Raw genomic sequence first — 22,283 nt, 5'->3', positions numbered from 1 at the left:
TAAAATAGTGACTGAGCAAACCTCCCACCGACCCCCATGACGACAGACTCTGTGGCACACATAAATGTGACCCACTTACTAATTTTAGGGGAGTAGGAAGGTGGAGACAGGCTTGGCTGTGTAGCCTAGGCTGACCTTGCTCCCATAATTCTCCTACCTCACCCTCCCAGGTTCTGGGACCATGGGAATGCACACTCTACCCAGCAGATTCATTTTCAGTCTAGGTATATACTTCTTACTTTAAAACAAAAGCCAATAAAAAACATTTCCATCAAGTCAGACAGTGGTGGCACACACCTTTAACCCCAGCACTTGGGAAGCAGAGGCAGGCAGATCTCTGTGAGTTCGAGGCCAGCCTGGTCTACAGAGAGTTCCAGGACAGGCATCAAAGCTACACAGAGAAACCCTGTCTCAAAAAACCAAAAACATTTTTATCTGTACCAGCAGTATATAGAAGTTTTGCTCTAAATTTCTGTATAATACATTTTATGCACTGGGTCATATTTTCTGGTCCAACAAAGGAGTCTGTTTCTTTTATTAGCGTTTATTCTTTAATTAGCCAACTTAGTACTAAATTACATTAACAGTTATTTTCCTCATTATTCCTCCTTTCCAAATTCATCGTGAGGCAGAGAAGAGAAACATAGATTCCAGTGTTTAAAGTCTGAATTAAAGCTACCATACTGAGAAAACAATTTAATAAGATGCTCATTGTTGCAGACCTTACATGCACCCCAGAAAAGTAAAGCGGTTCCTTGGTGTCAGTGTAGCGGTTGGGTCCAGGACCCAACTGCACATAACCAACTCTATAGATGCTCAAGTTCTCTAAGACAAAATGCAGCATTTGCATATAATCATAATATATGAGTGTATGAAGGAGAGACAGAGAGAGGGAGGGGGAAGAGAGAGACAGAGGGAAGAGGGGTAACAGAAAGACTGGCCATGCTGCCCTCTCCGGGCTCAGTTGATTTTCCCACCTGTGACTTGAATTAACTGAGTTCAATCACCTCTAGATTTACTTACAACTGTAATTATAATGTAAATGCTATATAAATAGTAGGATTGCGGGGCTGGAGAGATGGCTCAGTGGTTAAGAGCATTGCCTGCTCTTCCAAAGGTCCTGAGTTCAATTCCCAGCAACCACATGGTGGCTCACAATCATCTGTAATGAGGTCTGGTGCCCTCTTCTGGCCTGCAGACATACATACAGACAGAATGTTGTATACATAATAATAAAATAAATAAATTTTAAAAAAATAGTAGTATTGCATTTTTTTAAAGAGTAAATAATTACAAGGAAAAAACCTCCATGTTAAGTACAGAGTTGGTGTTTCTCAAAACTGTTGATTCTCAGTTGTGTGAGTCCTTAAGTGTGAGATCATACAGAGAGCTAACAGTGTAAGACATTTACATGTTCAGATGCCACAAACAAGAACTCTGGGATTTAGCACGAACACGACTGGCAAAGCATATAGGACATGAACTTCTCATTCTTATGTCATCTGCTCTCACACACAAAACATAATTACCATTCTACATTATACATACTGGACACTGCATTTTTTTTAAAAAAAGTGTAATTTATGAAGCATGAGGGAGATTTTTTTAACATTTAGGAATTCTTAATCACATTCACATATCACTCAGGATGGAGATCTTTGATAATTGATGCTGAAAATGTGACATAATTTTATAAAACTAATAGAATGGCTTAATATCTGAAGAGGTGGATTCTGAGATGGTTGTTTGTTTTGGTTTTAGTTTCCCGTGACTGACAGTTTCTCTGTGTAGCTTTGGAGCCTGTCCTGGAACGAGCTCTTGTAGCCCAGGCTGGCCTTGAACTCACAGAGATCTGCTGGTCTCTGCCTCCTGAGTGCTGGGACTAAAGGTGTGTGCCACCACCGACCAGTCTCTGAGGAATATAGAGTCTTACTCAGAGGAGCAGACTGTATTATAATAAATTACATAGACATTTAGGGACGCCACTAAATGAGACCTGGGTAAAAGGAAACTATCTGCGTCCCGAGATTAGCATTTGATAAGCCTCAAAGCTGCCCTCACCTGTCAAACAATTCTCTTCTGCTACAGTCTGCACATCATCTGTCCCCTGAAGGTTCGGCACTAGATCTTGCTCACAGTGTGGCACAGCTAGGCTGGTGGAATCCTTAGGGGGCGGGGCCTTGTGCTGGGTGACTCCATCATTGGAGACACTGCCTGTGCAAGGGACCAGTGCTGGTCTCCTGCAGGAAGTGTGTTGCCGGGAATTGGGCATCTCCCTTCCTGTTCTTTGCCTTGCTGTCTCAAGATCTCAGGCACACAGCTCTGCTACCAAAACACAGACCAGCAACACAAGCTCCCTCAATGACATCATCCAATCTTTAATTTCCAGACTATAAAGCCATGAGAAAAATAAGTCTCTCTTCATTTCAGTCATCTCGCTAAATCTCCCTGTCCTTGCTGGCTGCAGTGGTCACTTCTGAGGGGTTGCCTTCTCACCCTGTGGACATGGCACATCTTCCCACCCTGTGGACACGGCACATCTACAACAGGGGTCTGCAGCTGCTCCAACTTGATCTCGTTTCTGGTTTAGTGTCAGTGCCAGTCAATATGACCCATAACAAACACTGAGAAGGTCCACAACTGATGATCTTATTCTACTGCTCCGAACAGCAACTGACCTCCCACCAAGACTAACTGTGCTTCGGTTTGTAGTCCAAGATCACATTTCTTCCTAGTGCGGTCCAAGGAAATGCAAAGTGGTTATGTTTCTGGGGATTTATTGCACTTTGGCTTTCATTTTCTTAAGCTTTAAGGAGGTGCAAATCCGAAGGTTACATTTCAATTCTAGCATCACACTATAAAACCACAGTGACTGAATAATCTTATAAAATTACTGAGCACTCGTTGTTTCTAGTTTCCTACACAAGCTACAGAATTTGCCGAGGACTTAAAGGGATCATAGTTTTACATTTCAGCTCATGAAACACAATTTTAATTTTTCATTTTCACTGTGTAATAACTAGAAGCATTACTGATAACCAGATCACAATAAAGGTCCTCCAGTACCCATGTCTTATTTAAAAATTCTGCATAACTCAAAGGCTTAATATTAAATATCTTCAGTCTTTTCAGCTTATTCACTCTCAAATGAAGAAAAAAATTCAAATAAAATCATGTACCATTTAGATTTCCTACAACATCAAACACTAGAGAAATGTTCAATAAACCACTGACATTTAAAAATGTCACTGAGAGCTTTCAAACTTCAACACTAAGTAAGTGCAATGAGAACCCGTCTCAATACAGCACTGAGGCTCCCATTAAATTAACACAATGTATACCCAATGAACGTTAACAGGAGATCCTACTGATTTTAGCAATACCCATCTTTAGGAACATCTCCATCACTGGGTGAATGCCTACCTGCCCCTACCACAGAAGACATTTCATCCAACCCTGCAACAGCAAATCAGTTACCCAGAACACAAACACTAATCTCAATTATTATTATTTTGATTTAAACAAAAAGGAACAAACAGCATCCTTCAGTAAAAGACCAAGCACTAACATTCAAAAGAATGACTTGAGCTGAGCAACCTTTCAATGTTATTAGGCATGAAATTACTTCACTTATCATATTAATATAGTAAAATATTTCATATTTTCTTTTTTTGTCTTGTTTTGCGATTTTTGACACAAGATCATACTATGCAAGTTAAGCTGGCCAAGAACTCAAAATTCTTCTGCCTTCGCCTTGTGGTAGGATTACAGGTGTCCCCGCCATGACTCCTGGCTATAATTCCATTCTTGTAAGATATTCAATAATTTTGTATTTTGTAAATATTAATCAAGCCAGGCAGTAGTGGCTCACATCTTTAATCCCAGCACTTGGTAGGCAGAGGCAGGCAGATCTCTGTAAATTCGAGGCCAGCCTGGTCTACAAAGCGAGTTTCAGGACAGCCAGAGCTGTTATACAGAGAAACCCTGTCTTGAAAATACAAACACACAAACAAAATAAACAACAACAAAAAGTAAGGAAAAATTCAAAGTTTTTGCTAGCCATTACATTTATAGTAAAGAAATAATGACTATCATGACTTCTCATGTCCTACTTACATGCTATTACAAAGGCCAAAAGCTCAGGCCTACCTGGGCTTAAGACCCACAAGCAAATTCTTACTTTGGGGGTGGGGGAGGATGTCAAGACAGGGTTTCTCTGTGTAGTCCTTGCTGACCTAGAACTAGCTCTGTAGCCCCGTGTGTGTGTGTGTGATGTGTGTGTGTACACATGTATATGCATATATACATACACACACACATATATATGAGAATTTAGTCATTATAGACCAAGAGTTTAAAAAAAAATCTAGTTTTCTCCTTTAAGTCTTTAGTTTCAAATCTAAAAATCTGTGTTTTCACTTTTCACCTGACCCTTACAATTCAGTAGACTGTACTAAAAGAAAGTTAATAAAAATTTGTAGAATTTAGATAGTTCTGGGGAAAATGAGTTGCCAATTACAAGGAAAGGCAGAAAATGACAAACGTGTTAAAATTACAATGAACGTTTGCAGTCTGTTACCTGTTCCACGTTTTGAAGGCGTTGCTGGCTCGCTTGAAGAGATACCCTTCCATGACGATGCCGTTCGCGGCGTCCACATTATACTCCAGCTTGGAGTCATCACTGGAGAAGTCCTAGACAAGACACACACGAGTTCAGACAACGGTGTTCCCAGAAAGAGATGTATGCAGGGGAAAGAGCTGTAAGAAGTTTGCAGTAAGTCCTCCACAAACACAGGGGAAGGAACAGAACAACGGAGACATGCTTCAACACACTAACAATTCAGGGTGCTGGGAACCAAACTCTGGCTCTCTGCAAGAGCAGCAAGTGCTCTGAACTTGGAAGCCAGACTTCTACCTATGATAGCTCTTCTGCAGACTGGACAACGCTTAGCTGTGAGCAACCAGCATTAGAGGGAAAGCAGGTAAGAATCCTCCCAGGGCTTCTCACATGAACATGCTAAAACATGAAAAGGAAACAGGTTGAATTAAGGACTCTAAAAATGCCAGGCGGTAGTCGCACATTTTTAATACCACTTGGGAGGCAGAGGCAGGTGGATCTCTGTGGGTTCAAGGTCAGCCTGGTCTACAAAATGAGTTCCAAGACAGCCAGAACTGTTACACAGAGAAACCTTGTCTCAAAAAGCCAAAAATTTTAAAAATTCTTTCAAATTTTAAGCATAAAAAGTCAACCTATAAATGAATCATTATATTTCTACATTTTTCTCTTTGGAAAAAATAGAAAACACTAGTTCCTTCATTAAAACTATGTGGACACCTATTTTTTCAATTCACATTACTCTGTGTATGTGCATGTGTACACGTGTGCATGCATGTGTACTTTCATGTATGGCGCCAAAACTGTACTCAGTACACAACAGACAAGTGCTCTGCTCCAAGCACAGAAACCCAACCATCATTCACAGCAGAGTGCCTGGCGCATTAATCAGACTCAACTGACTTCTGCAACATATGTCGACTTTGTACATGTGTATATGTTCATCTGTGCATATGTGTGTGTGAGCACATGTATGCATGTGAAGCCAGGCATCAACGTTAGGGATCTTCCTCAGTTATACTCTACCTTATGTCTTTCAATAAACCTGGAACTCACCAATTTGGCAACACTAGCTGGCAAGTAAGCTCCAGGGGTCCACCTCACTCCAATCCTCTAGTACTAGTTTCACAGGTGTAGGCCGCGGCACCCAGCCTTCTACAGGGTTCCTGGAATCTGACCACAGGGCCTCATGCTTACATAGTACACACTGCACCAAATGAGCTGTCCTCCCGGCCCTCAACTTTACAATATCTTAAAGGTTTCTTGTGCTTTTATTTTACATCTTAAATCAACATTGATTATAATGGGTTTCATTATGCCATATTCATATACGTAGATTTCATGTACTTAGTATTAATATATTAGGCTAGATTCCACATATGATTATCTTTCTGATACTTGCCTATTCTGTTTTCACTTCTGTCTTCCAGTAAATAACATAATTTTACTCTTCTTTAAGGCTAAATGAACTCTGTGCGCACATGTGTATGAACATGTGATATTTTCTTTAGTCATATGTTTGCTGAAGACACCTGGATGGCTCCACATCTTGGCCACTGTGAACAGCAGCAGTTAACTCGAGTGTGCAGGAATCGCTGGGGTGTGCTTCCCTTACAAAATCAGGAGCAGGCCCAGGAGTGGCGTTACAACTGTCGTCACATGGTGGCTTTACTTTTAGTTTCTGGGGAGGACTAAATGTTGTGTTTGAGGCATCTGTGGGTTTTTTGTAATAATTACGAGAATCAGAGCATAAATAATGGGGCTAGGAGTGCAGCTCAATGGGGTCTGCTTGTCCAGCATGTGCAACACCAAAATAATAATAACAGTAGTGATACCAAATAGTAATATAAAACATAAAACAGAATTAGCTCAACATGCAATGCACTGTAAATGTGTATTCTCAACTACTTCTAGAGATTTGTGAGTCTTCTATTATTAATATCGCTTAATAAAGTATTCAGATGGGATACATTGCAGTACATTTCATAAGTAAGCAGCTAGTAACAGCGGACTGATGTAGGAGGGTCTTCTATCTATCTGTTGCTTTCATTGATTAATTAATAAAGAAAACTGCTTGGCCTGATAGGTCAGAATATAGGTAGGCAGGGAAGACAGAACAGAATTGTGGGAGAAAGAAAGCAGAGGCAGGCAGTGGCCATGAAGCTCCGTCCCAAGATGGATGTAGGTTAGAATCTTCCCGGTAAGCCACCACCTCATGGTGCAACACACATTAATAGAAATGGGCTAATCAAGATGTGAGAGTTAGCCAGTAAGAGGTTAGAGCTAATGGGCCAGGCAGTGTTTAAAGGAATACAATTTGTGTGTTGTTATTTCGGGTGTAAAGCTAGCCGTGTGGGAGCCAGGCGGGATGAAAAGCAGGCCTGCTTGACTAATCACTACAGTGGATGCAATACTGCTTCTGGAATCTCTGTGCACACGTTCCTGATCTGACAGTTACGAGAGGACACTCAAAGGCAACTGGAGCAAAGGAAAACTGGAAGACAGATCAACAGAACAAGGACATCTGGCTCTTTCCTGCAGGGCCCAGGAAGCAGACGGCTCGACTAAGAACAGTGAGTGAAAACAGCTAAGCAAAGCGTTTCCACTGAGCCTGCAAATGAGACCAGAAGAACCATCATTACCACCACCAGACAATACTATCAGAAAGGTCCTAGCCAACCAGAGCAGCGGCAAAGATGAAAGGAGGAAAGAAAAAGCACATTGTCCTGATGTTGCTTACGGAGAGGATACTGTACACAGAACACTCAAAAGAATTCAGAGAGAAAGCAGCATCATGAGCATTAGATTGCTGGGTATAAAATCAACACAGGGAGAGCACTGGTGAGAGTGCTGGGTATAAAATCAAAACAGGGAGAGCACTGGTGAGAGTGCTGGGTATAAAATCAACACAGGGAGAGCACTGGTGAGAGTGCTGGGTATAAAATCAACACAAGGAGAGCACTGGTGAGAGTGCTGGGTATAAAATCAACACCGGGAAATCAATCTCACCCAAACAGAACAGAGACAAACAGTGACTTTCTAAAGGTGGCAGTTACAGGAACATTTGTAATGCAGGGGTCTGGGAATACACCTAACCAAAGGTATGTAAGAAAATAACAAAACCTTATGCAAATCATTAAAGAAAATTTAAAAAGAAGGTAGAGTATGACTGTGACAGATCCAACTTAACCTCGATCAAAATTCCGAAAGCCTTTTAAAAAATTAATTACTACTGTGTGCATCCTAGAGGATGACTAACAAATGTCCCAGCACTCAGGAAGGTCAGAGGACAACTTTGGTCAGACTACCAAGTTAGTGTGGCAAGCGCTGAACCCACTGAGTCATCTCACCAATCCCCAAAAAGCTCTTGTTATAGAACAAAATTACTCCTGGAGTTTGCAAGTATGCAAAACTCAGTCTGCAGAAAGAGGGGGTGGGAGCTCTGCTTTCTCAGACATGAAAAGTTACTATAAAGCTGATAACAACTGAGACAATAATGTGTTGGGATAATTAAGAAGAAATGACCATGGGATGGAAAGGCAGTTCAGAAAGCGCCTAGGATAGCAGAGGGGTGAGGTGTGACACATGCCACAAGCCGTAGCACAGAGCGCTGGAACAGGCTTGCTAACTCACCAAGAGCAATAATCTATCGATGGGAGGAAGTAGATTTCTACCCACTACACACAAGAACCCAGTTACACATGAATTAAAGAGCTAAATGCAGTGCCGAGGACAGAGCTCAGCGACAAAGCATCTACCACACATGAGGCCCGAGGCTCAATCCCCAGCACCATTACAAAAAACAAACAAATAAAACACAGTTATAAACATGAAAAGCAAAGCTACGTGGAAGAGGTATTTGCGATCTTGTGATGGGAACTGCTGAACCAGTAACAAAAGCACTGGACACAGGGCTGAAAACCTAAAATAGAAAACATGGAAGAACTTGGTCATCAGCTAAAAAGCCTGGGAGTAAAATGGAAGAAAAGAGAATAGACATTTCATAAACAGGGACCACAAATGACCGGGAGATATAAATTACTAGTTACTGATGAAGCATAAATTAAAACCACAATGCGACGTCCATATCCACAGGAACCTCGGCACTGCCTGCCAGCGTCCTCAACATGATGGGCACATGCCCGCTGTTTGGTACAGCGGCTCTACTCCATTAGCGTACATCTAAAGACATGCTAAGGCACAGGCAGGACAGACAGATGGGCACTCACAGCATCGCTACTTCTCAAACGGATCAATGCAATTGATAAAATGACTGGAAAAGTATCAGAAATGCTTTCCCTTACATTTCAATTGACTTTATTTGTTTATTTATTTACCTGTAATGCAGCCTGTGTCAGCATTTAGGGGCAGAAGAAGTATTCACAATGAGTAAAAACAGCATTATTTTCTTAAATAAAAACAGTTGTGCTTTGTTTAAAGTCAAATCATCTCCTATTTGACAATTTATCAGTTTGAGGCCTTCAGTGTAATACTGAACTATGTTTATAATAAAGACATTAAAATATATATTCAATTTAATCAACAATCACATAGTTTTTGAAACATAATTTGTCATTTTACTTTTAGCAATCATTTGACACTAATGCCATTAAAACAAGTCAGTCATCAAAATGCCATGTTGTACAGCCTAAGCATAAAGAAGAGCGAGGCACGGTAGTGTGAAGCTGTGATCCCAGTACTCAGGTTGAGGCAGAAGGGTCATAAGTTCAAGGCCCATCTGAACTGCATAGCAAGACTCTGGAAAGACAGGGCAAGCAGGAGAAAGGGAGCAGGTCAAGACCTGTAAATTACACCAGAGCTGGGATGGTGGCGCACACCTGTAATCCCAGGCACACAGGAGGGCTATGAGCTCAAAGCTAGGCTGGGCAACACAGAAAGATCATGTCTTTAAACAAAAGAAAATATGGAGTTAGCCTCCTCCTCTAGTAACTAAAAGTGACTGATGTAAAGATGGCCTAAGAAAAAAGTCTTTCCTTCTCTAAATGTTATTTTTGAGTATGAACAATTATTCTTTTCTTATACCTGCTCCTGATTTCGCTTCATTTTTTTCCCATTTACATCTTCTATGTCTGATCCAATCTAAGTAATCTGTAATCAAAGATGGTTCGGTTGCTTATTATCCAGAGGACAGATCTCTTACAGCATGCAGAAGGAACTTCACCGTAATGCTATAGAACTATCCACTCCCGAAGTTGCCTTTATGCTTGGGTCACTGCACCAACCCATCGCAGGCTGTAAAGTACTGTAAATAGTACCTGTAAAGTACTATTAGGCTGTGCTTCAGACACAATACACTCAACTCTTGTATAAAGAAATTAACACAAATTTCTATTGAATTCTCGTGTTTAAAAGTATTTGTCAAGAGTAGTTTAGCTAGGCTTGGGCAATTAACAAGCAATGAGAGTCCAGAAGGGATGTGCCAAGCTGCGCTGGAGTGGCTACAGCTGGGAAGTTAGAGAGAAAGAGAGAGACATACACATATGTGTACAGATGAACACACACATGCCCTGTCTTGTGTGCACACACATACATGCATGCACACTTTGACAGGTGGTTGTCAGTGTCCTCAATGATACTGGGAATAATGTCCAAGATTTTAACAAGGTGTAACCTTTAGTTAAGCAGTATTTATAAACTGGTTTGAGAATATAGCTTGCAAATGTTTTGCTCTGAGAAGATAACAGAATGCAAGCATTAACATCTAGCACATTTGCTTTTCACAAAAAGAACGGTTTACGGAACAAGCGACTGAGGGACCTGTGTAGCAATGGTAGCTTGCATTCACTAACATTCCCGCAAAGGCACGTCCCTCTAAATCGCCCCATACCTTCTGCTGGATAGTAGAATGTTTCTGCTCCATTTCTCTTTTCTCCTTTGCAGCATCCACAACCAGTCGATCCAACTTAAGAAAAGAAAAAGCTTATAGACTTAAAAGTCAAAGAAACAAAGGTATTTTGTAAACCGTAGTCCAAGATATTTTACAGATAAATAGAAATCACCTGATTAAAGTTAACCTAAAAGGGCATTTTTGGCTAAACACTCGAGTAGAAATTCACATTTTTCTGGCATTAAATCCTTTTTGAGAAAGCAGCTATCTTAGGGGGAAGGGCTTCTGGGCTGGAGGCCTTGTCTTGAGCATTACAGCAGTGTATGCTCCATCCTTAAAGGACAAGGACTCTAACTAAAGTGTATGTTGACCCACTTAGAAGACGCTCATAGCTGCAGACAAGATAAACCAAACAAAACAAAGTGCACATACAAAACCATGATTTTTTATTATTATTATTCCAGCACTAGCAAAAGGCAATGCAGCTGACAGCTGAACGAGGAAAGGCAAAGGCCGCAAGCTCCCACCAACAGGTGCGATCTATCACTCGCCACACGCTTGGGGGCGGATGGGAAGGAGGGATGCATTAGGAAGCTTGCTTGAGCCCAGGAGTTAAGACCATACAGGTAAACACTATAAAGGCCTGGGTCTGAAAGGTTAAATTAAACAAAATAATAAAAGAATATTAATTCTGTAGTTCCAACTGTTAATTTCTCCTTACTTAACTACTACAAGATTCTCTTAATTGACCACATCTAAACAGATCACTACAGAACATGTGGTTTAATACATGTTTTTCAAGATCTGCAAAATCACTTGGTTTAGAAGGGAAAGGACACAAAACTGAAATAAATATTTATAAATAGATAAAACCAATCATTCCCACTAGCCAACTACAACTCAATTCATATGATCCTTATAACTGCTGCCTAAGGTAAGCCAATGAGATGTAAAGATTGCCTAGAATGCAGCAAGGCCTGGATCAGAGGCGTGTGTGGGGGTGGCGGGGTGGGGTGGGGGTTAATGTTTCTGTACGTTCACTGACAGAGCAGTTGGCTTTTGTGACCTGGCTAAACTCTTTCACCTCTAGCTCGTTTTAGATTCCTTAGAATTTAATTTTACTTTGGTTCCAGTCTGTGGTACTCTACCCAGGCTGCATGCTACCTCGAGACCTTACACAGATGTTGGACCAGATGTCTAAGCTACATGTCTGTACATCACGCTACCCTCTCCTGCAGTATAAGAGGTTAACTGTTCCCAGCACCTACTTCTTCCTCTTCCCTTACAATGGAACCACCCCACACCTAATTCTGCCAGATCATTTTCTGGCAACGCAGCTGTATTTCCCAGGTTTCCTTGCAATGAGTGAGACTGAGCAGAGGTCACGGGGACCTACACAGAATGGACATACACAATTTCTAGGAAATGCCCTTAGGCAGACAATATGCACCTTCTTCTTTCCTCCCCTCTGTTAGCTGGGGTGTGAGGATGACGGCTAAGACGGGTAAGTCACTTTTAACCACGAGGCTAACTGTGTGGCACAAATACCCATGAACCTGTGCTTCTGACTTCATATGAAAGAACAAGATCCTCTTACAGAAGTTCCAGTTCCTCAGGCTGGGCTGCAAACAAACCCCACCTCACCTGACACACACAGAGCATTTGGCACGGACACAAACAGCAGCCCAGGCAGGAGATGAAAAACAGAAAGCATGGAATTCACAGCCTGTGCTCTGCACACGATCCCTCCACTCTCCCTTCTCCGCTCCTCTCTCCCTCCCCCTCCCCTCCCCTCTCTGTCCTCCCCTTCCACACACATACTTTGATCATTAAATGGTATTCCCATTCCTCTCTTATCTTTATCCCATTTCCCTAAATTTTATTTTTTTTCCTTTTTCTCTCACCTCAAAAGGTATACTGGGAAACAAAAACCTACAGATTAATACTATTAAATCAGAGTAAGAAGGTTCATCACCCAATACAAAGCACCGTCAGAAATAACTTGGGCCAAGTCAGTGGTAAAGCACATGCCTAGCATGCATTAAGGCCCTATATTTGTATTTGAGCCACAATGTCACCACCAAGGGGTGGGGGGTCCAAACATTTTAATGCATCTTTGTGAGATAATGATATATGGTCTTGGGAGCTTTATGATTCTAAGATTTTTCATTACTCAAGTAGCCAATATAAATTTTTGAAAATGAAATAAAAGCAAACTAAAGCAGTAACTTGATTACTGCCTTAGTTTAAAAAGTAAAGGGCTAAATCCCGCTATTTGTAGTATAAAAAGGTGGCCGTATATCTCAGCTTGCCTCAGCCTCCCTCCCAGGCACTAGGACCACAGCTATGCACTGCACCTGCCAGAAGAGTTCCTTTAACTCTCTTCTTCAGAACCCTCATGTCAATATTCAACACAGGCATTGTGACCTTTAAGTTCATTTCTGGCTCAACATTTAACCCACATGTGAATGTGCTCCAGTGCCAAACCTCTTATAAGTAAGTGAGAAGCCAGATTCCCAGTATGCTAAATATCTTTAGAAACACACACGCCAACAAGCAGCCCAGAATCAAGAAGTCCAGTCAAGAGGTTACCTGTGCTCCAAGATCTTTCATGTAGGGCCCGAGCTCACTGAACAGGTCATAGCCTTGGTGGAAGAAGGCCAGATGTGCATACATGAAGGACAGCATCTAAGGAGGGGACAGGGGTATCAGCACAGAGGCATGCTGGAAGCGAAGAAAGCTGCGGTCCTCCCCACATTTCAGATCACTCCACAAGGACTCAAAAAAAAGTGTCAAATCTACTTAAAATGGAATTTTTTTTCCTTAAGAACTTCATAAGTATTTGTAAATACAAAGAGAATACAATTTTTCTAAGAGAAAACCCCAGTGGTTTGACATCTTAACAATTGTAGTTGTTTAGAGCCAAATAAAAGATACATGGGTGATTTAAGTAGTATTCTCAATAGCCTCACTCAACAGTAATCCTTAAGTACATCTGAGATGTCCATATGTCCTCGAAGAAAACTCCCTAAGCAGAGAAGAGAAGAAATGTCAACAGTAGCAAACACTCTAACCTACCAGGGCCACCAGCCCCAGGGCGGTGTGGGAATCTCAATTACTTCTTTTTTCAAAAAATTAGATACAAGTGGGGATGACACAGCCTTTTCTGTTTTTAGAAAACTGCTTGTTCATTTATTTTAGTGCAGCGTGTGTGCACACATGCCTGGGGAGTGTGCCGGTCCAGGATGTCTTGGAGGAGTCAGTTCCCGGTCTGGCCACTGAACTCGGGACATCAGGTCAGTAGAAGGTGTCCTCACCTCAGAGCCCCCTCACTGGCCCTGGGGATTTCTTCATATGCATCCCACAGACTCAAAACTGACATTAAGGAGTGGGGGTTCTCAGCTTTTTCTGTATTTTATGAATTTCCAGAAGAAAAGACACTCCTGTTTTCATTAGTTCAGTTTTTACATGGGAAGGAATTATATGTAATTAAATGTATGCAAAGGATCTCCTAAGACCTGCTTTATTTTTTTTTTAGCTAGAACAGACATCTGTTTAATATTCTGAAGACTAGTGTAGGTTATAAGGGTGTTGATACTCAAGAATCCTCTACAGAAAAAAATTTGTTTTCAAAATATAAAGAAGCTAAGTAAAATTCAAAGATTAATGATAAAAACACACATATACAAATTACTATAGTGTTAGATAATGGTAATAATTATATAACTGTATGAAAATATTTTTCAAACCACTGAGTTATAAAGAATTAATAAGATTATATAAAAATGTAAAATACACCAGGCAGGGCACAGCTTCCACAATGAGATTCTTCTTTGTTTTGTTTTGCTTGTTGTTGTTTTTGTTTCATTGGTTTGTTTTGGCTTTTTGGTTTTTCTTTTAAATTTTGTTTTGTTTGGAGGAAGAGGTTGCAGGGGTGGAGGGCAAATTTGGGGGACTGGGAGATGGGTGGGATCCAATCCGAATGCATGATGTGAGATCCACAAAGAACTGATAAAAGTTCAAAGAATTTTTACAAATATAATGTACCTATATATCAAAATACATACTAAGCATATTAAAAAAATAAATGATAAATCAGGAAAACACAGCAGAAGATCAGTGATCTGAATCCACACAGGTACCATAGATCAGAACAAAACATGAAGACTTCAGCAGGAGAAGAGATACACATACATCCTGTAAGTAGCCAGGAAAACATAGAGAAAAATGACTGAACTCTGAAAATGCAAAATTCATATGGAAATCTCACTTTCTGTTTCTCATACCACTGGGGAAGGTGACGAGACAAGGCTATAATGCCACCGCCGGTAAAAATCAGTAGAGAAACGGTTGCTCTCACACACTATTGGAGAAAACAGCTTACAAGCCTTGAAATTTGGTGTTATTTTTTAAAAGCCCTTTCCAGATCTGAAAACTTTAACTAGAGATGGCAAGACGGCTCAGTGAGGATGGCATTGATCCTAACACCCAGAGTTCACGCCCCCAGATCCCCATGTTTCCACGAGTTGTCCTTTGGCCTTCCACATGCAGTTAAGATCACTGGCTGCTCTGGAAGAGAACCGGGGTTCAGGTCTCAGCACCCACATGGCAGTTCACAACTGTCTGTAACTCCAGTTCCAAGGGATCTGATGCCCTCTTCTGGCCTCTGCAGGCACCAGGCATGCATGTAGTACATACACATATGTACAAAACACATGTACATATAAAATGAAGAAATCTAAAAACTATTTTTAAAAACAAACTTTCTAAAAGCAAATACAGCCAGCCATTGGTGGCGCATGCCTTTAATCCCAGCACTTAGGAGGCAGAGGCAGGCAGATCTCTGAGTTTGAGGCCAGCCTGGTCTACAGAGCTAGTTCCAGGACAGTCATGGCTACACAAACAGACTCTTCCTCAAAAAACAAAACAAAAAACAAACAAAAACATAAAAAGAAATACAAGTACAAGAAAATTCAAGGTGATGATCATGTTTGATTCCTGAAATGGTCTCGCCAGTTCCAGACACCACTTCTGGCTACTTTCCGAAAGTATTAGGCATCTCGACCACATAAATGCTCCGTTAGATAGCGAGCCGAGCACCAGTCGTGAGCCCGCCTTCGTGGGGCAGGCGCGTGTGAGCAACACAGACACATCAACAGCTGGAACTGAAGCAGATGACACAGGAACTAGAAACGGGGAGCAAAGGGAGCCAAGAGCTCCTGGACAGAGCGTCAGACCACAGAGGCTACACACAGACAAGTCCCAGTTAACAGTGTTTCGTTAAGAGCTTACTGATTTCAGGATTTCCGATCTCCTCTTGGATTGCAGCACATTGATCTGAGGAAAGATGAACTTGGTTAAGCATCCATGAATTACTTTAAACACTAACTCGGAACACAAGATTCTAAGCATGCCTGTCCTCACGATTCCAAAACAAAAGAAAAATCAAAGCTTGGGTTTTTCATTGCTAAACCTTTTGGCTAAAAGACTGATGACAAGCATACCAATGAATACCCAACCACACTCATGCTCAGCGAAAACACTGGTTCTTCAAATTACAGCAGCGTTGTCATGGAGCCATTTCAAAACTCGAGCATGTGACATGTCCATCTTCCTCCACCCTCATCGACTGGAAGATCCCGGTTCAGCCACAGCCGAGTGCAAATTATCACTATTCCCACTTCCTATCTTTTCAGACTGCCTCTGTCTCCCTTCTTCGTTCCATGTGATCTCTCCACACAGGTACCACAGTGATTTTCCAACGAAAGCGAAGTCACATTACCTTCAGTACTAAACCCTGCAACCTCCTAGCACGTTCCCAAAAGCCACTGTGCTGAGGCCCCTGCCACCCGCTCCAGCCCCCTCGTCTATTCCTCTGCCCTCTCTGGGCTCCTGCCAGACCATCACTGTCCCACGGATGCCTTGGTATTGGCTGTTCTGCCTCCATGTCGGGATGCTCATGACCTAGAGTTATCTCTCGCTAAGCTGGGCTTCAGCTACACGCCATCCTCTCACACGGGTCTAACTCGGCACCTGACTCGCTAGCCGCTATATCCGTCCTACTTAGTGATGATATTTATAACTGCTTTTGTTCGTTTTGTCTTTGTTTTTGTTTTTAAGACAGGGTCTCACCATGCAGCTCTGACTGTCACAGTGAGTTCCATCTCACCATGGAGACTAAGCCTGCCTCTGCCTCCCAGGTGCTTACTTGCTGTTTTCTGACTCTTTCCTAGCTAAAGTATGAGCTCCATGAGATTAGGGCCTTCTTCTCAGTTCTAGTCCTTAAGCAGAACATAGTAAGCACTCCATAATATATATGTTAAAGTAATGGGCTTAAGTATTTTAACTAAATTACTTACTGAAATGCCAGCAAATTACGAGTTTTCAGGGGTAGGGTTAAGCTCAGTTGGCAGACTGCTCACCTACATGCACAAAGCCCGAGATTAAATCCCAGGATTGCCCAAACCAGGGGTCATGGTGCATGTAAATAATCCCTGGGAATAGAGTGAGTTCGAGGGGGAAGGAGGCTTTAACAGGATCTTTTGCAATTCTAAAAATTCATAACAAATATTTTTGCTGTCTTTTAAAAAAAAAACACAGTTTATTTAAATATAATGTTGATCCAAAAGAGGCCCTCACTCTTTGTTAATGCTGCCAAGAAGAGTACAGAAATGCCTTCCAAATGTCTTCCTCACTGAACTCTCACTCTGTTTAATAAGGGAATTGTAAAACACAACCTTAAAAACAAAAACAGACCAAGAAAACTCTCAATCTGACTTTCTTCCTTCTCGCTGGTGTCTTCTGCCTATCTGCTTCACAGCCTGCTCAACTCTGAGAAATACACTGATCCTGGATGCCGAGCGCAGGTTGGGGAGGGGAGGGAGGCCTAGATGCCCAGTGTAGGCTGGGGGTGGGGGGCTGTTCAGATTCCCCCAGATGCCCAGTGTAGACTTGGGGGGGGGGGGCTGTTCCAACTCAGGCTTCTGTTTTGTCCTCTTTATTTGGAAAAAAAATTCAAACTCAAGAAAAAAGACAAATTCAAATCTTAAAGCATCTGAAGTATTTTGCACTTTGGGGCATCCATTACTATTATTCTCTAAAACAGCTACTTTGGTCACAAAAGAAAATGATTCAGGAATTCTCATGAGAAATATTATAGTTAGAAGGGAGTGCGTATGGAGGCTAACTTAGCACTGGCGCATGAACTCAAAGGAAATGCCCCATTATTACGTTTCAGTTTGAAAATAACGTATATTTTAGGTAAAGCCCAAGTGACGGTTAAAGGAAAGCGGCTCCCAAAGGGAGTGATGCTACGAGGAGGTGCGGCCCTGCTGGAGGAAGTGTGTCACTGTGGAGGCAGGCTTTGAGGTCTCACACATGCTCAAGCCACACCCAGTGAGACAGACTGCTTCCTGGTGCCTTACATCTCGAATTAAGATATAAGAACTCTCAGTTCCTTCTCTAGCACCATGTCTGCCTGCATGCTACCTTCCTTCCTTCCGGCCATGATGATCATGGACGAAACCTCTGAACTGTAAACGAGCCACCACGATGAAGTGCTTTCCTTTACAAGACTTGCCATGCTCAGACTGGAGAGGAGGCTCAGAGGTTAAGACCCAGCTCTTCCAGAGGTCCTGAGTTCAACTCTGAGCAACCACATGGTGGCGCTCGACCATCTGTAATGAGATCTGGTGCCCTCTTCTGGCGTGTAGGCATACGTGCAGGCAGAACACTATACACATGATAAATAAATCGTTTTAAAAAAAAGTTGCTATGGCCATAGTGTCTCTTCACAGCAACAGAAATTACAACTTAGACAGCCCAACATACACAAAATTCAAAACATTATATCATTCACTCTTTAAAAAACAAAAATAATATGCTATTTTCCAACCACTGGGACTGAAGGCTGGGAATACTCTAGGACTACAGGACTACCCAGTCTATAAATGCTGGCCACACGAGCATGAGGACCTTCAGTCCCCAGAACCACGTAAAAAAGCTGGGTGCATCAGCACAGGCTTAAAATCTCCACTGTGGGGAAGGGAAAAGGCAGAACCCTGGGACTTAACAACCTAGCCTAGCTTCAGGCCAATGAGAGACCTGTGAACAAGAAAAAAAATTATATATACATATATATAATGTATATATACATACATATAATTATATATTTGTGTGTGTATAATTTTATATAGACATTTCCATGACACCCAGTTTGTGTGTGCACACATACATACACATATATACACTGACACCCAAGTTTGTGTGTGCACACATACATATATATATATATATGTACACAAAAAAAAAACTACAATAATCTAGAAATAGAAAAAAAACACAAATATAGCAACCAGAGAGATGTTCAGTTAGTAAAGTGATGGTCTTGAACACAACAATCAGCATTCACTCCCTAGACTCCACATAAAAATGCCAAGCAGTGGTGGTGCATGCCTTTAATCCCAACACTAGGGAGGCAGAGGCAGAGGGGGTCTCTGGGAGTTCAAGGCCAGCCTGGTCTACAGAGCAAGTTCCAGGACAGCCAGAGTACACAGAGAAACCCTGTCTCAAAAAACAAACAAACAACAACACCACCCCCCCTCCCCCCCCTCCCCGCCAAAAAGAAAAAGCCAGGCATGGTAATGAGTATTGTAATTCCAAAGATGAACAGATGAAAAGGATCCCAGGTGCTCACCGGGTGGCCAGGATATCCTAATTGGTGAGCTGCAGGCCAGTGAAAGATCTGTCTGAACGAAGATGGACAGTATTCTGGAGGGTGACATCTAAAGTGATCACTGGGCTTCCAAAAGTGCACACACATGCGCAAGCAAAGACGTATGCTCACAAACATGCGTACCAAAAGACAAATAAATACACATCTCCTGTCTCTCCCCGTGGTGAGGGTGGAACCATACAGCCCCGCTGCCCTGCTACTGTCTTCCACCTCCACAGGGAGTCAAATCCTCCATTTGAAGATGAAGCCTGGGGTTTCATCTTCAAAAGCAGCCAATGAATTCCAGACACCTTTGGCATATCACGCATATGCTGCTCGGAGACAAGGGGAAGCAGGTGCTTCACCCAGAAAAGCAGCTCTCGCAGTGTGTTTCCTGAGAAGCTGTTTGGGGTTTATGTTAAGAAGCACTAATAAAAGTTTTGAAGAATTGAAAAAGACACATATTTTCAATGTTGCCAGTAAAAGCTAACACTGTTTAAGCCTGATAGTCAAATATCAATTAAGCTGAAATAGAAATGCTGCAGGATAAAATGTGTGTAGGATATTATAGCTAAGTAAAAAGGAGAAAGGAATCAGCACAAAGGCATCTATATTCTCATACCTGTGTGCACACAAAGACATACATAAACAGGTGGAAGTTTCCATAAAATGTCGCATTTCCCACTGGAGGTAACAATGTAGACCTATAGCCCAGTACTTCAAAGACTCAGTCAGAAAAGTATCAAGTTGAGGCCAGGACAGGCTACACATTGAGTTTGGGGCCAGCCTGGGCTACACAGTGAGATTAAGGCCAGTCTAAGATACCTCAAAAGAGCATTAAATTACAAAAATGTAAAGTGGTGTTTTAATTTTTAAATTCCCATAAAAAGCATTCTGTATTCTTCCTAGGACAATCACTCAAAGGAGCCTGCTAGGTAACCATGGCTGGGAGATGGGAGGCAGGCAAGACCGTACCTGAAGGACATAGTCAAGAGCTATGTGCCGGTAACCATGGCTGGGAGATGGGAGGCAGGCAAGACCGTACCTGAAGGACATAGTCAAGAGCTATGTGCCGGAAGCACTTCCTCGTGGCGGTGAGGATGTTTGTGGCCTCTTCCACTTCGTGCTGCTTGTTTCTCTGAACTTGGGCGTTTTTCACTAGTGCATTTTCCTTCTCTTCGCTGACTTTTTCGAATTGTTTCTTGGCATCTTTGAATTTTCTAAGATCTCTAAAAAATAAAACTTTCTTCAAAATTCTGGCAAGACAACCTCAGAATTCCACGCTACTGTCCCTTCACTCACGTGTGTCATCAGACACTGGCAGTCACGGCTAATCCAACTGAAGTTCACATCCTTCCACAGCCCCGGGGTGCCACCATCCCGAGATGCCTGAACCAAGGTCTGGGATTTCGGTGACTCAGGGGCATTTATACAGACTTCCAGTCTGTAGCTTAATCCAATACTCAGAGCTGAGAGCTCAAAAAGTTTCAGATTTGGATTATTTTAGATCCTTAGATTTTGGACTATGAGTCCTCATCATTCTGTGTATATAGATCTTCATAAAGTGAGCTAACGTTTCATTATTTTCATCTATATGATTCAAATGGAAACAATGATAAAATTAATGCAACAGAACAGAAAGGTAGTTTTTCTAAAGATAAATTCAAAGCATGTACTTGGTTTAACCATTATACTGTTTTCTAAACAGTACTGAAGGACTTACTATAGGGAATGTGTATGGGAGTACAGATATCAATGGCCTTTCCCAAAGCTGAAATTTTATTTACCTTCCAGATAAATCCTAAGAACCTGGGAAGTATTTAAGACCTACTATTGATTTTAAGAAACAATACTCATAAGCCCACCTCAAGGGCAACACACTGTTGGAGAATATTATTTTAAGGTTTGTTACTTTTGTTTATGATGCATTTGTTTAACTCTGTGAAGCATCATACTTTGACTGTCTCAAACATCTGCTGGTCTAATAAAGAGCTGAATGGCCAATAGTGAGGCAGTAGAAAGAATAGGCGGGGCTAGCAGGCACAGGGTATAAACAGAAAGAGAAATGAGGAAAAGGAGGAGCAACAAGAGATCAAAGAGAGGAGGACATAAGAGGCCAGCCATTGAGCCAGCCATGGAGTAGGAGTAAAAGTAAGATATACAGAAATAGAGGAAGGTAAAAGCCCAGAAGCAAAAGGTAGATGGGTTAATTTAAGAAAAGCTGGCAAGAAACAAGCAAAGCTAAGGCTGGGCATTCTGCAACTAAGAATAAGCCTCTGTGTATGATTTATTTAGAAGCTGGGCTCCCCAAAACACCAAAAGAGTAAAACATCACACAACACACCTGCAGCCACAACTGTGGGGACTATGGAAAGAGGCTGTTGGCACCAGGTCAGCCTGGGCTACAGAGCAAGGTTCTGTTTCAAAATACCAAAAAAAGAAAAAAAAAATGGAAGCAGAAGAAACAATTTCTTGTTAAGCGGGAATTATTTGGTAAAAACACATAAAGGATAAAAATAAAAAGTCTTTACACACATGTACACAAATTTATAAAGAGCTGGACCCAGTAAAGGCTTGCAACATGCCATGTAACAGTCTGGAAAGGTGAAGCCCCTGACCCTTAGTGACCTCAGGGAATCGTAAGGCCTCTCTGCGGCCACTACTAGAGCACCGCTGACAAACTAAGAGGATGACCAATGGTTTTTAACTTATTGTAAAAATACGTCTAAGAAAGACTATATAATGGGTTTAAAACATTCCACAAGTTTCTGTGTGTAACTAAGTCTTTCTGAGTATTAAAGCATTCTGAAATAATTTGGAAAAAAAAAGCTGAGAGAGGCTGAGGAGATGGCTCAGTCGTTTAGAGCACTGGCTGTTCTTCCAGAGGACCAGGGTTCAATTCTCAGCACCCACATGGTGGCTCACACTTGTCTGTAACTCCAGTTCCAGGGGATACAACACACCTCACCCAGAAATACAGGCAAAACACCAATGTGCATTAGACAAATAAATCTCAAAAGAGAGAGAGACAGACAGACAGACACAGACACAGACATAGAGAAAAGAAAGAGAAAAGAAAATAGAACCCAGAGCTATGAGACATCTTT

The 22,283-nt window shown here is 41.8% G+C and overlaps 1 protein-coding gene across 5 annotated transcripts in view; it reads right to left on the bottom strand.

Annotated features, from left to right (window-relative positions):
• The window catches only part of Acap2 (ArfGAP with coiled-coil, ankyrin repeat and PH domains 2), a 123,114-nt gene that overhangs the window by 36,989 nt on the left and 63,842 nt on the right, over positions 1-22,283 (bottom strand). For all 5 annotated transcript variants that reach the window (XM_087901616.1, XM_087901607.1, XM_087901613.1 and 2 more), the window contains exons 6-10: positions 20,222-20,405; positions 15,756-15,800; positions 13,056-13,151; positions 10,464-10,538; positions 4,580-4,692 (exon numbers count right to left, since the gene is read on the bottom strand). In XM_087901616.1, coding sequence (XP_087757742.1) covers positions 4,580-4,692; positions 10,464-10,538; positions 13,056-13,151; positions 15,756-15,800; positions 20,222-20,405 — 513 coding nt within the window. The remainder of the gene's footprint in view (positions 1-4,579; positions 4,693-10,463; positions 10,539-13,055; positions 13,152-15,755; positions 15,801-20,221; positions 20,406-22,283) is intronic.

This window comes from Myodes glareolus, chromosome 2, assembly GCF_982192425.1.
Source record: "Myodes glareolus chromosome 2, mMyoGla1.1, whole genome shotgun sequence".
Taxonomy (NCBI): Eukaryota; Metazoa; Chordata; class Mammalia; order Rodentia; family Cricetidae; genus Myodes; species Myodes glareolus.
The sequence above is the reverse complement of the archived record's forward strand: the minus strand, read 5'-3'. Positions and strand labels throughout refer to the sequence as shown.